Genomic DNA, 19,935 nt, shown 5'->3' with positions numbered 1-19,935 from the left:
ATTATTTTACAAGTGAACTAAAGGTTAATTATGAAATGTACATCATGAACAAATGAATAATTTAGTCAGTTTGAATCTGTCAATACAGGCATGTATTGACATTTTCTAAGAGGGTCTTTATCACCACATCACTGTAATGTTTTCTTCACTCATTGTTTTTCTTTATTAACAGCCAGGGCAATTTGTATTGACCCGAAATGAATTGAATTGAATTGTGAAAGCAGTGTTTAGAACAGATGACTCCTGAAGGACATCTCCCACCAGTGGCTTAAATGAAAATGAAAGTGCACATCCTTATTTACAAAACATATGAAACAAGAAAAGCTTTTGTGACAACACAGGCTTTATCAAGAAACATCTCACAGGTAATTCATGAACACAGTACAGCACAGAAGAATATATTTGTGCTGTTAAACATCTGTGAAGCAGATAAACTTGAAAATAACAGTCCATTTTTAAGAAACATCTTAATTTAATTCCATAAGCTTTACTGCACAGTTCAAACAATCATCATAGAAATGTCAAATTATATATTGAACAATACTGCCACCTAGAGTTAAAATGCAATATTCATCAACTCGCAACAGTATATCAACATGGAATGATATAGATATGCTGGTATCTAGTATAAAATCGAGTAACGTTTGAAATTGTTCACTTTATCTATTTTTTTGCATTACTGAAAAATATTTATCCTGGCCTTCAGTTTATTTAAGTATACACGAAAATACAATGGACATTTATATTTGACTTAATATAAAAAAATAAAAAATTATTTATCTAAAATTATCAAAGTAATAATAATAGTTAAAAAAAAAAACATTTTAAAAAAAGATCGAAAAGTGGTTGAAAAAAGTTAAAAGGCTGTGCGAGATTGTTTTGAAAAAAGACCATTCCAGATGTTATATAAATGCATATATAAAGCATATATTTGTAATGGAAATGGCTCCGATTTGTAAATCTTTCCCATTAAAAATCAGAGGATCATCATCGATCATTCAGAAAAAAATAGGCCATTGTTTTCAAGACCTCTTGCACTCTTAGATTCAGCAGTCATGACTATTGGAATGATGTTTTATGGAATGTAAAAGTGATTAGTGTTTCTTAATGTAATAAAGTGTCATACATAGTCTAGTCTGCAGTGGTCTTGGTAAATATATCACAGATGCTGAGCTGAGTTTTAGAAACTGCCAGCGCCGGATACAAGGGCTCGGTGAACTTATGCTCAAAACTGTACAGCAAAGAAAGAGCTCCTTCCCTGGCCACGCTATAAAAAGACAAGCGACCTTCTTTAAAATCCAGCAGCACTCCGACCTTCCAAAGTTCAGCGGCACACACAGGTGAAGCCACCTTATCGTGCAGAGCTTCCACCTTTCCCTTCTCATAAATTAAACACCAAGAATTGGGGTAGAAGCCAATACGGCAGACGTCCTTTTGCCCCTTTCTGCCAATCTGTCCATCACAGACGCCCAGCTTCCAGCGGCCCTCATCCAGAGAGACCTCCACTTCCCAGTAGCAGCAGCCGCCGTCTATGGCACGAGAGCCCAGCACCTGGGGGAAAATGTTGAAGCGTGTCTCCTGCTCGCTGTAGTCCTGCTGGGTCTCGCTGTACTCCACCGTACGGTTTTCATCCGACAGCAGCAGCTTTGGATGGGCAGTATCAGGATCCAGACTTGGGCTTATCCCATCTGCAGACAGAAACATCAGGTGTCAGACATAATATGCGTGTCCGGGTCTTGACACTAACTTTTATGGCTCACCAGACACTGTGGCTGGTGGTTTTCCAAATTTATTAGCCCCTCAACATTATCACTGGCCACAATTTTGACACCGATACCTTGGGGAAAATATTATCTCATAATTTGGCAGCAGGTATATTAGGCTGCTGTCACTTTAAGGCCTGATGCACGGATCCATTATACTGTTACACACACGTTTTCTTTCTCAACTGTTTACATTCACTTAAAACATAACTGACTGTTTACATTAATACTCACCAAAACCGGCATTTTGACATTATTTTGTGTGTATTTGACAGTTTAAGCGCAATAAGCAGGGAACAATAACTAAATTTAGTACTCGGCGGCTTTACGTGCGCGCACTGGGTGTGAGCACAAAATCTGCAGGAATGAGTAAAATTATGCGCAATACCTAAACTTAAAGGGTTAGTTCGCCCATTTAAAGGGTTAGTTCGCCCATTTAAGACATGAAGTTGTATGCAATCCTTACCAGCACTATAGTGCATACACACTGACCCACTCTGTTGTCACGTCCCTGGTCAGAGTTCTGGCCGCTGGAAGTTTTTCAATAAAGTACTCCCGGTTATTTTCCGGTGCCACAAAACTGTGCGTTTTTACGTGAAAAAATGATTTGCGTTTCAAAGCTTGATTAATTTACCACACAAAAAACACGCCGGTCAAAATTCATACCTCAGTTTTAATCGGCACTATTTTCTATCCATTTCTATCAATCCGCGCTGCTGTCAACGTCAACAGTGCGCACGTTCCGATCAGCTGTTGATAGCGCGACTCGCTGACAACATGTCTGACTGCGAAACTTCTGATGGTGAAACCAATTTTAGCACAATGTCAGACGGATCAGATGATGAAAGTAATTTTAGCACAACGACAATGTTATTGATTGCAACACAAAACCTCAATTGTGTGTGCGTTATCAAATAGTTTTCTCAGCAAATTGTACCAATATCCCTATAGCTGTTTTTATATTAGACATCTTTTCACGTGTTTTATAATGGAGTCTAAACATCAGCTTGTTTACTGTACAGTTTAGACATGGGATCATAAAGTTAGTAAATAGAGCTTACCCGTGGTATGGTACAGCAAAACTCTTTAATTTCCCTTTCCTCCTTGGTTGGGGATGTAATCGTCATCGCCTAAGTGAGCACTACACACACGAAAAAATCCTTTATTCTGGATATTTTAGCTCCCGCAGAGTAGCCGATGGCAACCAGCCGAAGCTGTCTCATAGTTATATTCGAAACAGGAAAACGATGGAATCTGAACTTTGATCCCGGCACATCCTTGTGGTCACAGCCTGGGAATTTACAAGTTCGCACCATTGTTAATTTAATACTTTTTACGTCGCTGTCAATCGATTGTGTAAACACTATGGAACAGCTGATCGGAACGCATGATTTTTTTTTCCCAAACCACGAAATCCCGCCCTGCAGCCGATTTCATTGGTTTAGGAGGTTACAGTGACGGGTAGGTTTAGGGATCAGTGTTTGGTGTAGGCAATCTGTACAGTGATTGACATGACCAATGACAACTTTAGAATCAGCTGCAGGGCGGGATTTCCGCTGAAGTGGTTTGGGGGGAAAAAATCACGCGATCGGAACGTGCGCACAGTTGACGTTGACAGCAGCGCGGATTGATAGAAATGGATAGAAAATAGTGCCGATTAAAACTGAGGTATGAATTTTGACCGGCGTGTTTTTTGTGTGGTAAATTAATCAAGCTTTGAAACGCAAATCATTTTTTCACGTAAAAACGCACAGTTTTGTGGCACCGGAAAATAACCGGGAGTACTTTATTGAAAAACTTCCAGCGACCAGAACTCTGACCAGGGAGGTGACAACAGAGTGGGTCAGTGTGTATGCACTATAGTGCTGGTAAGGATTGCATACAACTTCATGTCTTAAATGGGCGAACTAACCCTTTAAAACTACCTCACTAACTATTAATAAGCATAGACTGTAAAAAGATGGACGGCGCCCCTTCACTCTCTTCCATTGTTGAAAAGTAAAGCCGCCAAAGTCCTAATATGGCGCTGACATCTTGCGCTGATTTGGGACCTGATTCTGCGCAGTAGTAATGCGGGACCCGAGTCTGCGCAGTAGTAAGCAGCAAGTAAAGCCGCGATATCATGGTCCCGCCCTCACTCCCGCAGAAACGGTTACTACAAAGTTTACTGTGTGAAATAAACAGTTATCGACATGTAGAAATTAAAGTTGAAGATCTATTCTCCTCCCGAAAATCCCCCCAAAAAGTCATATGGTGCCTCGGTTACTTCGTCTAGAGAAGCTGTCAATCATGACGTCACATTCCCGTTTTTATAGCATCAAATAATGAAATTTTAAAAAACAAACACTTAAACTTAAATCAGCGTGATAAAACTACATTAAATGACATGAAAAAAACTTATTTGAAGTGTAATTTGATTGTTTAGTTTCCATCACGTCCATTAGACCCCATGGGGAGGCGGGCTTTTTGACCTATACTGGGACCAGCCACCAGGGGGCGATCAAGACGGTTTGGGTTCAGCACTTGTCCAGCACGCTTGTTAATAAGCAGTAATTAAGTGTTTATTGAGGCAAAAGTTGTAGTTAATAGTTAGTTAATAGTGAGAATTGAACCCTAATCTAAAGTGTGATCGGGTAGGATTAACGGATGTTGAATCTGGTCATACAGAATAAGGCATTAATATGTGGTTTATAAGTACTAATAAACAGCCAATATCCTAGTCATATGAATGCTAATAATCAACTAGTTAATAGAGATAATTGGACCCTGAAATAAAGTATATCTTCTTTTGATATAAAATCTAATATGCTTTGTTTATCTGCCATTAAAGTATTACAGTATAATATAATATATCACAATACCTAATTAAATTAAATCAATTCAAGTACAATTGCCTTACTTATTGACATTATTTAAAGATTTTAAAATGTGTTTAAAGTAAAAGTGTAAGTGGTACCTACACTACTATTTAAGAGTTTGGGGTCAGTATGATTTAAATAAAATAAAAAAAAAGTATACTTTTATTAGCAAATATGGATTTTGATCAAGTGCCAGTACAGACGTTCATAATGTCACAAAAGTGCTGTTCTTTTGAACTTTCTATTCATCAAAGAATCCTTCAAAAATGTATCATGGTTTCCAAAAATATATAGTATTAAGCAGCACGACTCGCCGGTTTACAGACGTCCACATTACTGTCTGAATAGGGCTAAAATAAAACTCTCACACTTTATCAGGGAGAGAGAGAACTTTAATAGCCATATTAAAGCATAATTTATATATATATATATATATGCCCTAGCAGTATTTGTAGTATAGTTAGGAGTGTAAATGACTCACACAGCAGTCTGAAAGGGTCTCGGTGAGGCAGTGTTACGAGCACAGTCTCCAGTCTCCTCTCGGTCCAGTCATGAAGACAGTCCAGTCGGTCTTGGTTTATCTCCTGAGGAGGCTGGAGGGTTTGCACAGGGTCAGAGAGTGCAGTCAGTCTGGAGGAAGACAGGGTGGTTAGTAAAAATAATCAAAAACACTTAAAGGGATAGTTCACCCAAACATGAAAATTCTGTCATCATATACTCAAGTTCCAAACCTGTATACATGTCTTTGTTCTGCTGAACACACAAGATGTTTTTTCCATACTGTGGAGGTCAATGGTGCCCCACAAATGTTTGGTTACAAACATTCTTCAAAATATCTTCTTTTGTGTCCAGCAGAACAAATTCATACAGGTTCGGAACAACTTGAGGGCGAGTAAATGATGACAGAACTCTCATTTTTGGGTGAACTATCCATTAAATAAGTATATTTATCCAAATCACCAAATAAATGAACCATTTTACTTACTGTCCTGCTATTTTGCTGTATTCCTGAAATAAACAGCAAGAGTTGCGTTACATATACAACTTTACTAAAATCAAAGTACCAAAATATGTTTAATAAACAAAACTACAAATCTCTCTTTAAATCTCTCATTAGCTATGTTTCCATCCAAAGTTGCGAATTAAACCCGCACAATACTGGAATATCGCATAAAAAATTTGCAAATAAAGCAGCATCCCAATGTGTTCAAGAGAACAAATTCGCCACTTCCTGAGAAATTGCCGCATCAATTGAGCACATACGTTTTTAATGGGGATTTTTTGAATTTATCCAACTCTTGGCACTTCGCTCCAGCGTTTTTTGACGTGTTATCCCAAAATGAGCATGAAAATAGAAGGATGGAAACGTAGCTAGCTAATGATCACTGCTGCTTGTCGTACCATGATGAAGGCCTGGTCCTGGTACTGTGACACCCGCTCAGCATTGGTGATTCCCTGCAAGGTGTTTAATATGGTCTGGCTGGATGTCAAGGCGCCCTGTAACGTGTCCAGCTGCTTGTCAATGCTTCCCAGCACTCTGTGCTCTTCCTGGGCTACGCAGCGTAACGCCTGTCCCTCCTCGTCCTCCAGAGCCTCTCGCATCGCCTGATACTGCTGCAAAACAGCAGCCCGCACGTCCTCCAGCCCCGTCTGCAAGAGTCGGGGACAATGAGAGTTACTGCACAGAGTTCACATTTTAGTTTATGCTATTGTATGCTGAACTATTCCTGTTTATTTTGATCTTTTCTGTTAGGGAATTAGTCAACACTAATATTGACTTGACTAACTGTATAAGAGATCATGGTTGATTTCATGTCAATCAATCATTTTATTTCTAAAGCAAGTTTAATAAAAACAACACAAGAGTTGAGCAAAGTGCTTTACAGACCCAATGTGTGTGACCAGTGTTATTTTAGAATCATTTTATATACTTTTTGCTTGTATCTTTCTATTTTCAATTTTAGCCATTTTGTTATGGGCTTACTGGTTTCTATTCAGCGATTTCTAATTATAATTAAATTTCTATATAAATATTTCTCTTTCAATATGGCAGGGTTTCCGTTGTCCGGTAATTACCGGACATTGGCCGGGAAAAAAATGAAATGTCCGACAAAATTAAATCTCTCCGGTCAAATTGTCCGATTAAAATTGCGTAATAATCCCGCCCCCCTAACACAATATGAATTTGAGAATAAGCCTAAAATGTATAAAGCTAAAATACACCGACCTTTGGCTATGTTATAAAGGAACAGCCTCTACCGTTTGAAAAGTTATTAAACAACATCGCATGCTGCATTTCAAATAAAGCGCATGCCTAGAACGGCTGTAATATAGACCTAAACAACGAACGATTGAGTGAGACGTTTCAAATATGGCCAGGCCCATTGATATTATTGATAAAGTTGATAAAGTTGACGATGCAGACTCGCCATCTTCGCAGTAGTGAACGCGCCTGAGAGAAGTGTGCACGCGCCGACGCCTCCGTGTCCTGATTAGCCTATATTGTCCACTATATTTGCTTCTTATTTAATAATCCAGGCAAATTTGTTGATGAAACATTGATTAAAATGAATATACAATTTATACAAAACGAAATTTTCAAGCAAAAATAATATTCGAAGATCGCTGGGTTGATTATTATTCGAAAATCTACACACCAGAGCATGTGAGCAAAGCGGAGCAGTGTGACGCTTATTATAAGTTAAAAAACTTAAATATACGTTTCATTTTTATAAATAATACAATGTTATTATTTTTTTATTTCATCTATGTTTATTAGGCTATATGAAAAGGGAACCGCATGAGATGAGTAAGATAGGATCATATGACCAATAGGCCAATATATCAGAAAACATTTGGAATTGGTCAGACATGATTTTGACCACTTATTTAGTTTTGTTTTGTAGAAAGCCTTTCTTTAAAGTTTATTTCGTTTTCTATAAATTGTATCTTCATTTTAATCAATGTTTCATCAACAAATTTGCCTGGATTAAAAAATAAGAATTTATTCATATGAAGTGTGCATTTCTCTCTCTAGCCGCGTTCACTACTGCGAAGATGGCGAGTCTGCATCGTCAACTTTATCAATTTATCAACAATTTAAATGTTTCATGCATAATCATTACTTTCGCCGGTTCTTTGTGGCAAGCTTTATTTCAGGTGTTGCGTGATATTTCTGCGCCCAAGTAGCAGTGCTTCGCCTATGTATAGTCTCCGCAACGGCGATAGATTGAAACGCGCGTCCGAGTGAAGATTGCGCAACTCGCGCAGCGCGTCGTCCATGCGACTGATAGCAGCGGACACGAGCGCTCAGCTTGATTAAAAAAAACTACTCGGTTACTATCGTAACCTCAGTTCCCTGAGAGAGGGAACGAGTATTGCGTAGCTATACGCAGTGGGGAAACTCCTTTTCCTCGATTTACTGAAACCTATATGTAAAACGCATTTGCAGCTGCACAGCTAGCACACTGAGCGTCTGGCACGCTCATAGGCTGTGCTGCCGCAACTGCACAACCAATGGCGCGGGCGACTCTGACATGCAGCCAATGAGCTAGCTCAACGTCAGAGCCCGTCAAGGGGGTGTGGCTTAGCCTATAAAAGACCCCCGAATTCGCCATTATAGCAGGTTTATACGACTGAAGCGACAACTTCACCAGTTACAAAGTGCGGCCGGCTACGCAATACTCGTTCCCTCTCTCAGGGAACTGAGGTTACGATAGTAACCGAGTAGTTCCCTTTCGAACGGTCACTTCGTATTGCGTAGCTATACGCAGTGGGGACGCCCTGTAAAACGCCGCACCCTTAGTAACTGGTTGCACTGCAACTCAGGCCCCCTGAGCTAACAGAACAAGCCAGACCCAATATATGAATATATATATATATATATCAGACCAGACACTGTCAGGCCTGAATAATATATAAGAGTCAGTAACAACCAACAGAATATACTAACAAACCCCGACACTGTCGGGATTATTAGTACAATTCATAACCGGCCTAAGCGGGTTTTATATGTATGTGATTATGCACAGTAATTTTTTGTAGACAAGACCAGACAGCATCGAGTCTTAATCATACTGAAAGAACCTTCGCCTGCAGGGAAGGCACCTCCATATTATAGAACTTCATAAATGTGGAAGGCGAGGACCAGCCGGCCGCATCACAAATATCTTGAATGGGAAACCCAGATGACCAAGCCCATGACGAGGCCATGCCTCTAGTCGAATGGGCCCTGACACCTATAGGGCAAACCTGACCCACTGAAGTATAAGCCATAGAAATGGCATCCACTATCCATCTAGACAGTCTTTGCTTGGTAACTGGACCACCCTTAGATCGGCCACCAAAGCAGACAAACAGCTGTTCTGACTGTCTAAAAGACGCAGAACGCTCCAGATAGACTCTCAGCGCCCTGACAGGGCAGAGAGGATTAACCTCCCCATCCTCAGCAGAAGGGGGAAGGGCTAATAGCGTGATAACTTGCGCTCTAAACGGCGTTGAGAGCACCTTGGGTACGTAACCATGCCTGGGTTTGAGAATGACTCTGGAGTCATCCGCTCCAAACTCCAAACATGCCGGACTCACAGAAAGGGCCTGCAGATCTCCCACTCGCTTGATAGATGCCAATGCCAACAGGAGAGCAGTCTTAAGCGAGAGTGGTTTTAGATCCACCGACCGGAGCGGTTCAAAAGGCGGCCCCTTCAGGGCCCTGAGGACCGTGGAGAGGTCCCAGGGAGGTACTGATGGGGGCCTGGAGGGGTTAATTCTCCTAGCGCCCTTCAGAAATCTTACCACCAGGTCATTTCTTCCCAGTGATTGACCAGCCACCAACGCATGATGCGCTGCGATGGCTGCCACATAAACCTTGAGCGTGGACGGGGTGCGGCCCGCGTCCAGTAGCTCCTGCAGGAAGGAGAGTACCACCGATACCTCACATGACTCTGGGTCAACTCGATTTTTCGAGCACCAGCTGGAAAAACCCGACCACTTCAAAGCATAAAGACGCCTAGTAGACGGGGCCCTTGCTTCAGAGATAGTGCTTAAGACCTTGTCAGGAAGGCCCCCGGGTACCCGTTTAGGGGCCACACATGGAGGGCCCATAAATCGGGTCGGGGGTGCCATATCGTCCCTTTGGCCTGTGTGAGGAGGTCCCTCCTCATTGGAACGGGCCAGGGGACCGTGTCTGACAGCTGAACCAGCTCCGGAAACCATGGTCTGGATTTCCAGAGTGGAGCCACCAGAAGGACTGGGCATCCGCTCTCCCTGACCCGTTCGATGACTTGTGGGACCATCGAGATGGGGGGGAAAGGGGGCGGTTGGGCCATAAAGGGGGCGGTTGGGCCAGGGATGGGCCAGCGCGTCCCTGTTCTTCGAGAAAAACACCCTGCAGTGGGTGTTGGCTCTCGAGGCGAAAAGGTCGATTTCGGCCTCGCCGAATCTCTCCCATATCAGACTGACCGTCTGAGGGTTCAGAGACCACTCGCTTAGGGGAGTGTTGCCCCGTGAGAGCATATCCGCGCCCAGATTTTGGACGCCCGGGATGTGTGCTGCTCTCAGGGAGCTCAGGTTGGCCTGTGCCCATAGGAGGAGGTCCCTCGCCATAGCATGCAGGTTGCCCGACCTGATGCCACCCTGGCGATTTATGTAGGCCACCACTGACATGTTGTCCGTACGGACCAGGACATGGTGACCCCTGAGGTTTAACAGAAATGCTCTCAGGGCCAAACCAACTGCTTTCATTTCCAGACAGTTGATATGTAAGCTCTGCTCCGTGCTCGACCAGAGGCCGGAGGCAGGCTTGCCCTCGTGCAGCGCTCCCCAACCCAGGTTGGATGCGTCTGTAAAAACCACCTTCCTCCTGGAAACTATCCCCATGGTCACCCCCTTGCGGTACCAGTCCTGAGCCCGCCAGGGAATCAGTGTTCTTAAACACCCGTGATTCACCATAATGCGCAGGCTGCCTGACTGCCATGCATGGGTTGGCACACGGCGTTTCAGCCAGTGCTGCAGCGGGCGCATGCGCAGTAATCCCATGTGTAGTACTGATGATGCGGCTGCCATTAGACCAAGCAGTTTCTGAAACCTCTTCAGAGGCGCGCGCTCGCGCGCCCTGAATGCGGCTGCCAGTGTCTGCACAGAGAGCGCGCGCTCTTGAGTGAGCCGCGCTTTCATTGTCACCGAGTCTAAAACCGTGCCCAGAAAGACCACAGTCTGGCTGGGGTTCAGTTCGCTTTTGGCAACATTGATTGTGAGACCCAGGCATTTTAAATGGCCGAGAATCAAATCCCTGTGAACTATTAGTTCGTCTCTCGACTGCGCTAGCACCAGCCAGTCGTCGAGATAATTCAGCACACGCACTCCCTGGCTTTTTAGCGGGGAGAGCGCTGCATCCATACATTTCGTGAATGTACGGGGTGCCAAACACAGACCGAACGGCAGAACGGTGTATTGATATGCCCTCCCCTCGAAGGCGAATCTCAAGAATGGCCTGTGACGAGGGTCGATCTGAATATGAAAGTATGCATCTTTCAGATCCATTGAAACAAACCAATCCCCCGGGCGAACTTGCGCGAGAATTTGTTTGAGTGTTAACATTCTGAAAGGCCGTCTCATGAGAGCCCTGTTCAAACGTCTCAGATCTAGTATGGGTCTGAGCCCGCCGTCTTTCTTTGGAATTAGAAAATAGCGGCTGTAAAACCCCGAATACATTAGCGCGGGAGGGACTGACTCTATCGCTCCTTTTGCTAATAAATTCTGAACTTCGGTGCGAAGCACGTGACCCACGCCGCTTCTCACCGATGTCTCGATAACCGCCTGGAATTTCGGGGGTCTGCGAGCGAATTGGAGCGAGTAGCCTCGCTTTATAGTGTTTATGACCCAACTCGACACACCAGGGATGGCTTGCCAGGCCATCGCCCGTGTGGCTAGGGCTTGACACACTGAATGGGGGGGACCGCCTAACATAGGGGGACCTGATACCCTTACACTGTGATTTGTGCACATACTGAGTGTTTGACTGATTATACAGGCTTTTGCCCGGGGGGATTTCAGTCTTACAACAGGGCGGGGGCCGCCTAGTGAAGGGGGACCGTGAACCCGTGTGTTGTGATTGTGAAACATACTCTTTTTGTGCTTTAGTTGGGTCGCCGTGAAAACGGCGTTTGTTTGCAAAGACGCGCTCACTGCTGCGGGCCTGTTTACAATAATAAAATCCCCAGCCGCCTGAACTGAACAGGGAGCTGTGGGAATTTTTGCCGGTTTTTTCGAGGGTGGTCCGGCTAGCGCGAGACACGAGCCCTCTCTCTTTCCTCTCCGTGCTAGGACGACTTCGGAGGCACCTGGTCGGCCGCGGCGCTGGGTCGAGGGCCTTGACGCCTGGGGAGCGGGTAGCGCTTCGCGGGCCTTGGCTGGCGTTGGCTATCAGCCGCAGGGCGGGGCTGAGAGGCCTGTTTCACCGGCTTGGCTGGATGAGGCGAAGGCGGCGGCTTGGGCTTGCTGGTCGCGGAGCTCGAACGTTTCGGCAAGAAGTGTCGCATGGCCTGGGACGCTTTCCGTGCCTCTGTGTACCTCTCCGAGAATCCTTTCACCGCCGGGCCGAAGAGACCGGAGCTGGACACCGGGGCGTCGAGAAACCTCGTTCTGTCGGCGTCCTTAATCTCGGTGAGGTTAAGCCAAAGATGGCGCTCGAGCACGACCAAGCTCGCCATGTTTCTTCCGATGGCCTGTGCTGTAGCCTTAGTAGCACGCAGCGCTAAGTCTGTAGCACTCCTCCGGTCTCGAAAGGTCTCCGGGTCCGGGCCAGTCTCGTCCATGGACCGGAGGAGTTTGGCCTGGTAGACCTGCAACACGGCCATCGTGTGCAGGGCCGATGCAGCCTGACCGGAGGCGGAGTACGCGCGTCCAGCGAGGGCTGAGGTGTTTCGGCAGGGTTTGTTGGGATGAGCGGCTCTAGCTCGCCAGCTAGCTGCAGTGCTCGGGCAAAGATGAGCTGCCACGGCCTCTTCGAGGGGCGGCAAAGACTCATAACCCTTTTCCGCTGCGCCATCCACGGAGGAGAGCGTCGCGGAAACTGCAGATCCCACACGTGCTGAGTATGGAGCGCGCCAGGCCTTGGTTAGCTCCTCGTGGACCTCGGGGAAAAATGGCGCCGGTTTGTGACGCGGGGCCTGCTGGCGCCCCTCCAGAAACCATCAATCCAGCCGACTACGAGGCGGCTCCTCGGGCGAGGCCCACTCTAGCTCGAGGTCCGCGACGGCCTTCGTCAGGATCCGAAGCATTTCGGCGTCGGAGTTCGTCCTGGTCGCTAATCCACTGGCCACAGATTGAGAAGCGGAGACGGGGTCGAGAGAGCCCGGCCATTCGTCCTCAGAAGCGGCGATGGATATGCTGTCGTCGCGCTCGAGAGATTCGCCGAAGGAGACGAGGCCCGCCACGTGTGGGGGGGGGGGGGCGTTGGTCTCCTGTGAACAGGACCGGTGATGGCGTTTGAGTCGGAGAAAGTGAAGCACGCGGGGACGCGGCCGGCGTGCGTTCACAAATCTCCAAACCCTCCGGTTGCCGTTGGCTGCGACGCTTCTTCTTCCTCGGAATGGAAAGCGCGGTTGAAGCGGCATCGCCGTCTCGAGAGAGAGCTAGCCGATTGCGCAGCACGGAGATAGGTATGCAGTCGCAGGCCGCACATTCGCCGACAGAGAGTGCATTCTCCGCGTGGTCGACACCCAAGCAGGAAATGCAGCTCTCGTGTTGGTCTGCCTCGTGCAGACGGCCTCCGCACGTGGCGCAGGATGAACGAGGCATTTTGAAAACACAATAATAGAAAGGATATAGGATGTCGCCGGATAGCCACAGGTGAGACGGCGTCAGGAGACGACAGCGTGCAGGCGAAGTCTGCTGAAGAGAAGCTCGCTCAGGCTGAAAGGCTTGTTCGACGGCGAATTCACAGTAAAAAGCTCAGGGACATGTGTACTGTCGCTGAAGGAGTAAAATCCTGCTATAATGGCGAATTCGGGGGTCTTTTATAGGCTAAGCCACACCCCCTTGACGGGCTCTGACGTTGAGCTAGCTCATTGGCTGCATGTCAGAGTCGCCCGCGCCATTGGTTGTGCAGCTGCGGCAGCACAGCCTATGAGCGTGCCAGACACTCAGTGTGCTAGCTGTGCAGCTGCAAATGCGTTTTAGATATAGGTTTCAGTAAATCGAGGAAAAGGAGTTTCCCCACTGCGTATAGCTACGCAATACGAAGTGACCGTTCGAAAGGGAACAACTGATTTTAGCGCTAGATCTCTTATTTAATAGCGAACTAAATGAATGATCTGCTAGTTAACTGGAGATGTTTTATTTATTTGTATTAGGTACATCCGTGCCTCAATGTTTCAAAAAGTGAATGTGTGTGAAACCAAAAACAATTGGTGTTGATTGATGCCAATCGAACATTCATGTTTTTTCTGTCTATTTGAAAGTCAGGCTAATAATAACATGTTGCATTCTATACGGCCTGATTATGTATTTTTTTAAGTTACATAGCCTGCCTCCAGTTTTCCTCAACTTGACTAATTAAGAGGCGATATTTGACCGGCATATCATCAAAATGTCCGTTAAACGAAACCTCTGCCGGTCACTATGACCGGCACCATTTTTTTCTAGCGGAAACTCTGCAATATGGGTAATTTTAGTACTTAAACTTCAACCGATCTTATTTCAGTTAGCTGGCCAGGCAACATTTCTAATTGTCATGATTTAAGTTGAATTTTTTCATCTAATATTGATGTGTCATTTTAAAATATGAAAATATGTCATTTTATTTCAGTTTAATTACAATTGGCAAAAACAATTTTAGTTATTTTTGTTTTGTTAATAACAACACTGGATCAAAGAAAGCTTAAAAACATGAACAAGTCAAAAAAAATAATAACTATAAAATACTAAACGATTAACTAAACAACAACACTTGCAACAACTCAATCAACAACATGATACACTTACACTTACCTGGACACCACGTTTTTTCTCACTGAGCTCAGAGAGTTTTTCCTGAATGGACTTTTCCGTTTTTTGTATTTTTTGCATCTCATCCTTCAGTGAGCCCTGAGAAATTAATGTAGATAAACCAATGAGCAAGAACGCATTCAATTGATCAAAAGTGACATTTATCATGTTAAAAAATATTTCTATTTCGAATTCAGGCTTTTATTCACATATAAACATTCATCAACTCGCACATCAGTCGTGGAAAACGGAAGCCCAATCATCTTCACTTGACGTGCGAGAAACCAATGAGGTGCATTCTCGTGTTACAGCACGTTTGAGCTTCAGTTTGTGTTCGCTGATCAATGTTTATACGCGAATAAAAGACTAAATTTAACCTGTTCATCATATAAAGCGATCGAGTCTCTTCAGAAATTTTGGACTAAACCGCTCAATTCATATGTATTAGTTTTATGATCTCTTTATGAACTTTTTGAAGCGTCAAAGTGATAATTGTGTTGCTGTCAATGGAGGGACAGATATATCTCAGATTTCATCAAAAAGATCTTCAATTGTGTTCCGAAGATGAACGAAAGTCTTACGGTTTTGGAACGACATGAGAGTGAGTAATTAAAGGAGAACTCCGGCGCAAAATGAACCTTTGGTCTAATAAAACGTTGGTACCTAGTCAACCGTTCTCTGAGATTTGTTTTCATGATAATCGAATGTAAAGAGTTTTATCTCTAAAAACTGTTTAGCGTATAACGCTAGTAATGGGGGCATTTAATAAGTAAAAAGAAATCGCTAGTTTATACTAATCTAGACTAATCAAACCACGAATGCCATTCATACAGTTCAGAAGTTCACTGAACTTCATACAATTCAGCTCACTTAGCACGTCGTTCGTGGTTTGATTAGTCGAGACTGTTTTCCAAAGATGGCTCCTGTCTGTATACACGAAGTGGACTGTCTTTAAGTTCTCAATGCTTCGTTTTGCATGTAGGGACCCTCATTATGTTACTGTGTTCGTGTGGGGCTATTTTGAGCCTTGTTAGTGGTATAAACTAGCGATTTCTTTTTACTTATTATATGCCCCCATTATTAGCGTTATACGCTAAACAGTTTTTAGAGATAAAACTCTTTACATTCGATTATCATGAAAACAAATCTCAGAGAACGGTTGACTAGGTACCAATGTTTTATTCGACCAAAGGTTCATTTTGCGCCGGAGTTCTTCTTTAATGACAGAATTGTCATTTTTGGGTGAACTATCCCTTTAAAAAACTTTTGAACGACAGTGTACTACTTTAGATAATATGCTTATAACCTACATTATTCACAATAGTAACATGAATGTCAAGCCACATATTACCACATAACTACCACATAAAAGTGCCAAATAATGCCTCACTCTGAGCTCCTGCTCTGCCTCGCGGATGCTGATGCACTCGTGCCCCTTGTGCGACCCGACCAGGGAACACACAGTACAAACACACACTGCACATGATCGGCAGTAGATCCGGTTCATCTCCTGGTGCTCTTGGCATCTCCAGAGAGACACGTCCTCCACAGCGTCCACAAGCGGGTGGTTCTGGAACACAGGCTTTTCCAGGTGCGCGCGCAGGTGCTCGGAGCACATGGACGCCCCGCAAACCAGGCAGGTCTTTACCGCCACCTTCTGCTCCGAACTGGGACAGTAATGGCACGGCACAGAGCTGCTCCTGGAAAGTCTCTCTGATGATGTAGAGGACATCCTGAGGGAAGATGATTCACTGTTAGAAGCACTGTCCCTTTCCCGCCTTCCAAGCAAATGAGAGGTGGCGTTGACTGCTGGTAAGTCACAGGCTTTTGGTGGCTCTTTTGAGACTTCTTTCTCTCCCTGAGATGTGCTGCTTCTCCTGGGCGAGCCTGTGTCACCGTGTGAAGCCACGGTATGCTGGTCTTGCTGAGAGGAACTTGTGTTCCTCTCAGGAGATGATCCTACAAGAGGAGATGTGATCTCCACTGTTTCTGGAGGTGTGTGTTGTGTCGATGTGTCACTTGTAGAGGTCATCCCCCAAACCACTGACGGAGTCTGGCTTTCAGATGGGCGTTCATCTGCCGTGGCCTTTCTTTTCCGTGGTATTGATGTTTCTTCATCAGAGTCATTGATGGCGATTACATCAGGGTCACTGATGTCAGACTCATTAAATGGCCCTGTGCCAAGTCTCCATCCGCCACCATGGAACGCCGAACTGAACTTCCTCTTCCCAGGCCATTTGTTCGAGTGCCGGCCATGCTGCTTCTTTCTGAAGCCCCAATCTAGAGGAAAACATGGAACCGCATTAATGTATTATGTACTGTAAGTGTTTTTCTCCAGCTTCTGCATTTTTATTTTTGTTTAGGAGTTGATTTTATTAAAACTAACAGATTTCAACTTTTTATTTTTGATATATGAAAGTCAGATTAAAACTGTCTTGGAAGATTTTTTACCATGCTTTAATTATTATTATTTATTTATTTTTCAAATGGATTTGACGTTTTATTGTCCTAGACCCGTACTTTTCGTCTTCTAAATCCATGAAACTAAATTATAAACATTATTTTGACACAATAGAGAATATTTGGTAACACTTTATTTTGATGGTCCCTTTTGAACATTCTGTTGACTATAAGTAACTTTGCAACTTCAACTAATTTTCATTAGAGTATTAATAGACTGTCTGCTGTAATATCTGCAAACACTTTATTGTGATGCTCCCCAAAAGACACTCTACTGACTATAAGTAACTTTGCAACTACATGTCAACTTAATCTAACCCTAACCATACCAGTCTACTAATACTCTACTAACACTCTAATGAGAGTTAGTAGGCATGTAGGTGCATGTGTTAAAGGGGTCATATAATGGTACATGCACTTTTTCAAGTTGATTGTACTGAAATGTGTGTTGGCAGTGGCTGTACACAACCATCATAAAATGATAAAAATCCATCCAGTGTTTTTGTTTTAATCTCCTTATATGTTTTCCCCTGCCTCAAATCGAGCCGTTCAACCGTGTGACGTCACACGCTCGGAAGCCCCTCCCACGAGTGTTGATTGACAGCAGCGTTTCAACACAGACCCGCCCTCGCTCGTGAGCCAGCTGTCAATCATAGTCTGCACGGACCGGCGCGGTCATTGTTGATATGCTGGAGCACTGTCTATGAGCAGAATGGCGTCTAAGCGATTGTGGTGTTCTGTTCTTGGGTGTAATAACGAACACAGTCATTTTAATGTTCCTAAATCCGAACCGCTGAAGACGCAGTGGCTGAGTTTGTTTTCGAAGGTAATATTCCCCACGATCAACATCAATGCTCTCATGTTTGCGCGAATCATTTCTCACCAGACTGCTTTATAAACCAGGGTCAGTATAAAGCTGGTTTTGCTAAGAAGCTGCTCCTGAATAAAGGATCGGTACCAGATATTCGTGTTCCTGCTGAACCTCTAGAACAACTGAAGTGAGTGTAACGTTTTATTAACCTTTATATTAATATTTATATTAATCTTTGCAAATCGCTTGCACGCTTCACGATGAATGCGTCTTAAGGTTTACACTTAGGGTACATTACGGCATGTTTTCTATGTACGACGTTCCCAATATAATTCATAATCCCACGTCTATAACGCGTTATGGTTATTGTGTTACAAACGGTGTATGCACAGAACAGAGGGGCGGAGTCAGCAAAGCTCATTATCATTTAAAGGCATATGCACTGAAACGGCGTGCTGAAAACAGAGCTGTTTTTGACCAAGTAAAATAAGTGTTTTCTTACAATACTAATGAAATTTTTTTATTAAAGTATATTACAAACTTTTAATTTATACCCTAAAGAATCATATTAGTACAAAAATGGCATTATATGACCCCTTTAAAGGGACCATCAAAATAAAGTAAAAACCGATTTTTTTTTTTTTTTAATCATACCTCAGTTGTGGTCTGTTTTAACTTGTTTACCAACTAGGCAAAATATATCAGGGCCTGATATGAATTCTTTGACATGTGCAAGGTAACTGTCACTAATGAACTAAATATTTGTTTTTATTGTACATTATTTCAAATCAATTTGCAATTGTAAAATTATACACAAAGTGTAAAAGAAATATTATTCAATAGTGTGTAATTATAGGCTAATATTTTTCTTTTAAAAACTAACTTTGAGTTTTCTATATATAAATATATCATTTCTGTCCTAGAATGCTTTTAAATATAATACATTTGATATTGCTTTATTGATGTTGTTTTGGAAATGACTGAAAATAACAAAAAAAATAACATAATTCTCCCGTGATGTAAGTTATTAGTATAAGTTACAAACTGTGGAACATTGTTAGTAGAAAAATTAAACAAACTAATGAGACTGTGAAAAATCTTAATTTTCTATAACTATAAGAAGAATCTATAAATGCGTCATCCTATTCACTATTAAAGCGTTATGCTTGAAACTTGATACGAGACAACTAACGTTAATCAACTAACGTTACAACAGATCAACACACAGGAGTAATTGTGGCCTACGTCATGGTCAATTTACACATGTTCACTACAAATATAACATAGGCTAGAAGTCATCAAAGTCAAGGTTTGTTTAGTTGTGTGTTAATGAACGTACGTGTGTTTGTTGTGGCTGTAGATGTCGAGGCTCCGTCCGTGTAGTCCGGCAGCTGCTGGTACTCGTATCTACACTCGGGGCAGTAATACGGTCCAGTGTCAGATCCACTCCATAACTCTCTGATACAAACCCGACAGAAGCTGTGATCGCATCCCAGCGTCACCTGATCCCGACACTCCTCGTGACACAGAGGACATTTCAGAGGTTTGTCATTAGATGCTCCCATCATTAAAGGTTTGTTACAGCAGAACGTCTCTCGATCGATGAAACGAAACTGACCTAAGACTGAGTGGGCGGAGCCTCACCTTTTGAATCTCGCACACTGCTCTTAAAGCGACAGTGCACAATGTTTTCTTTAATCTATCTATCTATCTATCTATCTATCTATCTATCTATCTATCTATCTATCTATCTATCTATCTATCTATCCATCCATCCATCCATCCATCCATCCATCCATCCATCCATCCATCCATCCATCCATCCATCCATCCATCCATCCATCCATCCATCCATCCATCCATCCATCCATCCATCTTTTGAATCTTGCAAACAGTGTTCTTAAAGCGACAGTGCAGTTTTCTTTGCACAACGCCACCATTCTCTATCTATCTATCTATCTATCTATCTATCTATCTATCTATCTATCTATCTATCTATCTATCTATCTTTCGAATCTTGCAAGCATTGTTCTTAAAGCAACAGTCCATTTTCTTTGCA

At 43.5% G+C, this 19,935-nt stretch overlaps 1 protein-coding gene across 1 annotated transcript; it reads right to left on the bottom strand.

Moving 5' to 3' along the window:
• Positions 1-502: 502 nt before the first annotated feature.
• On the bottom strand, positions 503-19,510 carry si:dkey-29p10.4 (E3 ubiquitin/ISG15 ligase TRIM25). Its single transcript, XM_056256074.1, has 7 exons — positions 19,216-19,510; positions 15,996-16,885; positions 14,609-14,704; positions 6,023-6,271; positions 5,607-5,629; positions 5,103-5,251; positions 503-1,688 (listed from the first exon to the last, which is right to left on the bottom strand). The coding sequence occupies exons 1-7, from the start codon at positions 19,442-19,444 to the stop codon at positions 1,132-1,134; spliced, it is 2,193 nt and encodes a 730-aa protein (XP_056112049.1). The 5' UTR covers positions 19,445-19,510; the 3' UTR covers positions 503-1,131.
• Positions 19,511-19,935: the final 425 nt, after the last annotated feature.

This window comes from Rhinichthys klamathensis, unplaced genomic scaffold (genome assembly GCF_029890125.1).
Source record: "Rhinichthys klamathensis goyatoka isolate OS25496 unplaced genomic scaffold, OSU_Roscu_1.1 h1tg000005l_1, whole genome shotgun sequence".
Classification (NCBI taxonomy): Eukaryota; Metazoa; Chordata; class Actinopteri; order Cypriniformes; family Leuciscidae; genus Rhinichthys; species Rhinichthys klamathensis.
The sequence above is the reverse complement of the archived record's forward strand: the minus strand, read 5'-3'. Positions and strand labels throughout refer to the sequence as shown.